This window comes from Terrapene carolina, unplaced genomic scaffold, assembly GCF_002925995.2.
Source record: "Terrapene carolina triunguis isolate 2854851 unplaced genomic scaffold, T_m_triunguis-2.0 Scaffold275, whole genome shotgun sequence".
Classification (NCBI taxonomy): Eukaryota; Metazoa; Chordata; order Testudines; family Emydidae; genus Terrapene; species Terrapene triunguis.
This window is the reverse complement of record NW_020664626.1, coordinates 783,411-789,851: the sequence shown is the minus strand read 5'-3', so window position 1 is coordinate 789,851 and position 6,441 is coordinate 783,411. Positions and strand designations below refer to the sequence as shown.

Here is a 6,441-nt window from a genome sequence, read left to right as displayed (position 1 = left end):
GGGCCCCGCCGACACCGGTCGCTCACGTTCCCCCGCCCGCGGGGACAAGTTCTTCGACCGTAGCACGTTACTATGGAAACGGGGAGAAAGGGGTTGGGTTCTCCTTCCCGCCTTCTCCGAGCGCGCGGGCGGCCGGGGGTGCTGTGCGCGTGCGCCGCCCACTCTATATAAGTGGCTCGCGGCGCCTGCGCGCAGAGAGGCAGGCAGCAGGCTAGGCTGGGTGGCGGTTGGCGCGGGAACCATGTCTCGCTACGGCCGCTATGGAGGCGGTAGGAGCCGGGCCATGCCGCGCGGGGGGCCGGCAGCGGGGATGATGGGGGGGGGTCTCCTGGCCGATGCCGGGGGGGCGGGGGCGCGGCGCGTGGGGCTCGCCGCGGGGGAGGAGGCCGCCGCCATTTTGCGCACGTTGGGCGCTCGCCGCGCGGCTGGGCCAGGGAGCCCCGCGGGTGGGGCGGCCAAGATGGCTGCGGCGCCTCAGCGGCCGATGGGCTCGGGGCGGCGGGGGGCCGGCGAGGCCTCGCGCGCCTCCCTCAGCGCCCGCGTGCTTTGCTCTTGCAGAGACCAAGGTGTACGTGGGGAACCTGGGCACCGGCGCCGGCAAGGGCGAGCTGGAGCGAGCCTTCAGCTACTACGGCCCCCTGCGCACCGTGTGGATCGCACGGAACCCGCCGGGCTTCGCCTTCGTGGAGTTTGAAGACCCGCGAGACGCGGAAGACGCGGTGCTCGGACTGGACGGAAAGTAGGTGGCGCGGGAGGCTGCTGCGCTGCGCGGCGCTGCCGGCGGCGGGGGCGCGGGGTCCGCGGCCCGCTCGTCCCGCTCCGCGGCCGCGCCCCGCTGCACTAACCGGCGCCGCTCTGCCCTTGCAGGGTGCTGTGTGGCTCCCGGGTGAGAGTGGAGCTGTCCACCGGCATGCCCCGCCGCTCCCGCTACGACCGGCCTCCCGCGCGGCGCCCCTTTGATCCCAACGACCGGTGCTACGAGTGCGGCGACAAGGGGCACTATGCCTATGACTGTCATCGCTACAGCCGCCGGCGGAGGAGCAGGTACGTGTGTGCAAGGCGTGGTTGGGTCTCTGCGCTGGGTGCAGATGTAGTCTTGTTAGCCAAGCAGAGCATGTTATGCCAGTTTAGTTTAACTGTATTGCTGTATTCATACAGGTGTGTTTTACATTGTGTTGATATTTCATATTAAATGTTAATATATTAACAATCAACCTGGTCAAAACCTTTCAGGTTTCTTCGTTTGAGTCAGTCGCCTTGATTCAGAATGTCACAAGCCTTAAGGTTTCATGCTGAGGCGCCTTGCAAAATCCGACAATTAAGATCCTCCTAGACCTTGAGGTGATCAGCATAAGAGGCCAGATCCCCTCGAGCCATCTACACCTAGCTTCACCATATTCTTTAAAGGGCAGAAAATTTGAGACGGTGATCGCCGTAACAGTAAATTTGGCTTTCAATTGGGGCCCCCCCCTCCGGTTTAGAAAGAGGAACACCAGATTGACCACATTCCCACCTAGAAAAATCTTCTTGCGTCAATCAAGCCTCACCCTGGCTCATTTGGCTGTCAGTTTGATCGTCGTTAGATTGAAGAGAACACCTAGATGCAGCGATCGGCTATAGATACTTCTAGATCGTCTAGATCTGCTAGACCTTGGGCCAAAGAGGGTCGACCTGCAAACTTGCAAGGTTTATTTTAATACACATTACAGTGTTTTATATTATAATGTAATTCTAAATGTAATTCAGCTTAACATCTTTTCTAGGTAGTAAAAATACTCAAAACAAATAGGCCCTGATTTTTTTCCAACTGACAGACACTAATTTTTAGTTGTCTGAAATTTTAACTTCAGCAGAGGCTCACGTGCGCTAAGTATTAGAAAACAACTTTAGTAATTATTTTTTCTAACCTAACATTAGGTCACGGTCTAGATCTCATTCAAGGTCCAGAGGAAGAAGGTATTCTCGGTCACGCAGCCGAAGCCGTGGTAGGAGGTGAGTTTCAGACTTTCTTGTGCTTTCCTTTTTTAAGAGAAATCAAACATCCTAGTCACCTTTTTTAAAGACAAGCAAAGCATGGTATAATATTTTCAATTTTTTCACTGCAGATCCAGGTCAGCTTCCCTTCGCAGATCGAGGTCGGTGTCGCCTCGTAGATCTAGATCGGCCTCACCCCGTAGATCCCGATCACGTTCTTTAAAAAGATCAAGGTAATTGGTTTTGTATTATGATTATCAGCCAACATTTCTTTTAAGATGGATTCAGAATAGGGTATGATGGGAGGTAGTGTGAAATTCATTCTTTCCGTGTTATTTGGGGAGTAGATTCTATGAGAAGGGTTTGAGCCTTCAAGACCAAACCTATTAACATGGGTGAATTTCCCCTCAACTAAAGTGAATATTCTAGAAACAGTTCTCTTGAATTTTTGGTATTGCATGTTTAGCTGGTCTTAGGGTCTGGGGTATACTTAAACGTTTTGCCAGCCTAGTTATGTCCTTGAGTGTGAATAAAATCACACCCCAAACAATGTAAGTGCTCCATGGCTTTGGCCACAATAATTATGTAAATAAAAATAGTTTTACATAGCATAACATAATATAAGCTTATCAGTGACATCAACTTCCCACATTTGAGTGTTGGATTTCTGATTTTTTGGAAAATAGCGCCTCTATCTAAAGCTGGCAAACAGGAGCCTACTCAGATAACAAAAATGCTGCTGCAGTATTGACTGCTTGATGGAGTTTTTTACCTAGACAGCAAATGCTGTGCATTTGTATTTTTCTTACTGCATTGCTGTGTATTAATACAGAAATTAATTCTTCTTGTGGAGTTGAGTTGGCTTTCATTAGTTTCCTTCTTCAAACTTTAGGTCTAGATCCAGATCCAGATCCAGATCTGCTTTATGGCCACGAAGCAGGTAAGATGTTTTCCATAATTAATTAAAGCTACAGGTTTACTTAGTCAAATGCAGTAGTTGTTTCGGCCATAGATAGATGCATATTAGGCGAAACTTGTTCATGTACCAGAAGTTTGCCGGTGGTTCACCATCATGCACTAAGACCCTAATATGTCCTGTAAAAATGAAGTTGCTGCCAGGAAAGTATATTACAAGGAAGACTTCGTAGTTTTAAACCCCAAACTTGCTGGAAAAAAGCTTAAACAGCACCTAGCAAAATACAAATGCACAGTAATGGAGAACTCAAGAGAATCCCTGGGGTGTGTTTGGGGGAAGTTCCCTCTTGATGCTAAAATGTGCCGGTTCTGCCTGTTACCTCATGGATGTCATATTGAAACTTAACATTAGTTCCCCCTACATTCAAAGGTCCATGTAGCCATTCTCCAGTGTGCCCTGATTCATTTGCATATGCTAGTGGTGTGCAGTGAACAACTAACCATGAGCAATTTGTGTCAGCTAGGGAAACTCAAATAGTAGGGCATGTTACTGAAATGTAGGACTGGGACTGTTTTTCTATGAATGAGGTACTCCTAGAATTCAAATCCTAACATAAAGCTTCTTTGTGACATATCATATGTATGCAGTTTAGTGGTCCAGTAGTAGTGGAAGAGTTTTTTTCAGGATGGGAGTTACTGAAAAGTGTCAAAGCATTGGCATTGTTCACTGAATGGTTTTAAAGATATTCTCCATTGAACTTCACCTTCAAGCAAGCAGAAGATTCTAATGGCTTATTTACAGAAGAACAAAGGGAACTCGTGGCTGCAGAGCTACAGAAGTTCTAGAATCAGTTAGATGTTCACATCTTGTTGGTAGTTTTAAAATGTCACAGTCACAGCAGGAGAACTTTGTTTCTGATGGTGGTTATATTAAGGAGGCACTGCTCTCTTGTGCTAATGGTTTTTGTTGACGGATTTTCTGAACAAACAAAACGGGCACAGAAGAGTTGCCAAGAAGTAGAAATAGGTGGGATGAAACACAAATGTGAGCACCTGACTTGAAATGTACCAGCATGTTTTCATTACATGAGTAGTGATGGATGGTGACTGCATCTTGAGATGAGGACAGATAAAAACTTCAGTGCAATATTTTCAGAAACCGATGATACTCAGTTATTGCTAATTGTAGCAGGCGTCGTACAGTATCTTTATAAATCTTGAAGTAGAATGGTATTCAGCTCCACACTGACAGCTGCTTCCTCATGTTTATCCATCAGCCAATCAGTGCTGACATTGAACAGTGAGGATGAAAGAACTCTTGCCAAGTACCTATGGAGATATGCAACCATGCAGTGTATCTGCCTTAGAAGTAGGGATGGTGGGGATTAGCTTGATGCCCATACAAATCCTTTTAAAGGATTTTTGCATACATTCAGTGATGCGTATTTAAAATGCTGACTATGGCTTTTTTGTAGATTTTTCACCATTTTAAAATATGGAAGGAATTGTTTTCATGTAACTTTTTTTTTCTCACTTGTGTCCATATTTTGCAGCCGATCAAAGTCCAGATCACCATCTCCAAAGAGAAGGTAAGTTGAATCCTGCGACTAAAGACTGCTGGGTGTAGAATAAATATTGTCTTCAGTGGTCTCTACTGAAAATTTGTTTGACTGAGATTACCAGAACTTTCCCCTATACTTTGTCTCTGATTTAACTGTAAGGTGTATTTCGGATGGACAGGGCTGCCTTAATTAATGCATGGGACACTGATTACTAAGATGAAGCCCATCATGGTAAAGCTGTTTCCAAGAAACTGGGTGCATGTTGTATTATGAGGATCTTGCCTTTGGCTATTGCTGTATTACTTCCATCCTCGTATAATCGCAAGTTAATGAAGCCTTTATAAAGTGGGTGAGCTAAAGCATGAAATAAATTTTAAGCACAGGGGGAATCAGTTTTAAGCAGTCTATTTAAAAACTCCAGGGTCATAATGAGATTAACTTGTGTTCTAGAAGGTGCAGTGGGCTACTTCTGGCTTACAATTAAATCTTTTCAGAAGGACTGAACCTACTTTCTCAAGGGGTGGGGGATAGAACCAGAGTCAAAAATTTGAATGGAAAATGTAAATGGCTCAGAGTAAAACTGTAAATGAATTAAATGTGTGAAGCAAAACATAAACTAAAGACTTCTTGTAACAAACACCCATCTGATCGAATTGAAGTCAAACTGCGGTCCACCTTGCTGGTGGCTCTGTTTTGACTAACAGCTGTACAGTCTGTTGCTACATGGTAATGCAGGATAGACTTTTCTGCATTTCCCTTTTGTAACCCAGATGAGTACTTGTTAGAACATTGCATATTTTATGTAATTAATCATTTTATGTAATTAATCAAACCCTAACCCTAACCATTTTTCCATTTTAGTTTGAGCCATTTTTAACCATTTTCCATTAATTCAGAATAAGTATGATCTTCTCAACACTAGGGGACCACTTTTCCAAGCTTGACTGAAGTCTCTTGAGGAAAGGAATGCATGAGAACTGGAGTAGCTTGTGCCTTGCCACACTGTGTGCCTGACCTCAAGATCCTTGTTTGTAGCCTCCTTTTTATCCTTTCCTGTTAATGAGGAAATGTGTGTAAGATCTATTTTAAAAGGAAAACTAATTATCTATTTTCATTGGTGCTGATTATTGGGTTATTACAGAAAATACTTGGTTTCTTTTTTCCCTCCCCTCTGGCGATATGGCTATATCGGAAGTTCCAAGTCAACACTAGAGTTACTCCAACTAACTTCTGTTTTTCTTTCACTTTCAGTCGTTCACCATCAGGAAGCCCTCGAAGGAGGAGTGCAAGTCCTGTAAGAATGGACTGAAATTTCAAAGTTAACCTTTTAGGAAGAAAGTTATTTTGTTTACGTTGTTATAAGGGATTTTGTGTCTGATGTAAATGGTAAGGGCTTAGTCCTAGAAGGGTATTTCAATCAAATAACAATTGGCCTGGATCGGGATCTTCTAAATTGTGACATCACATTCGTAGATTAGTGCGCAACTTTTTTTGTTGTATGCATTTGCATCCTGTGATCTGAAAATGTGGGACTTTTTTTATTGACACATAGAAATAAAATGTGTATTTCTAACTAAAAACTTTGTGGTAGCCCTACTGCTTCTGTTAATGCTTCAGTAACTTTAAAGCAAGTCATGTATGTCATTGAAGTTGACATTATACAGGTTGTCAAACTTGACAAAGATGTATCTTTCATTTCTTATTTTGTTCTGAGATATGGATGAGGTGACGCAAGTTAAAGGTGATCTGCAAAGTGTTATTACAGAAGATGCTTGTGCCTTTTTTATAGGTTTTTGATTCTGAAAGTGTCCTGAAAGGAAGGAAGTGTAACTTTTGTTCTACTGGTTTTTAACTTAAAATGATCGGGAATGTAAAGTCTAGTCTTCCTTGGCTGTACTGGAGAACCAGTGAGGTATCAGATGTTTTGAATTCTTAAATGAAGGTGTTGAAAGGAGTTTTTACTCACAGTGAAAAATGGCTGTTAACTTTT

At 44.3% G+C, this 6,441-nt stretch overlaps 1 protein-coding gene across 1 annotated transcript; it reads left to right on the top strand.

Moving 5' to 3' along the window:
- The first annotated feature begins 159 nt into the window (after positions 1-159).
- Positions 160-6,031, top strand: LOC112116479 (serine/arginine-rich splicing factor 7-like). Its single transcript, XM_024213981.2, has 8 exons — positions 160-269; positions 559-739; positions 868-1,044; positions 1,918-1,992; positions 2,106-2,207; positions 2,867-2,914; positions 4,443-4,478; positions 5,703-6,031. The coding sequence occupies exons 1-8, from the start codon at positions 242-244 to the stop codon at positions 5,758-5,760; spliced, it is 705 nt and encodes a 234-aa protein (XP_024069749.1). The 5' UTR covers positions 160-241; the 3' UTR covers positions 5,761-6,031.
- The last annotated feature ends 410 nt before the right edge of the window (positions 6,032-6,441 follow it).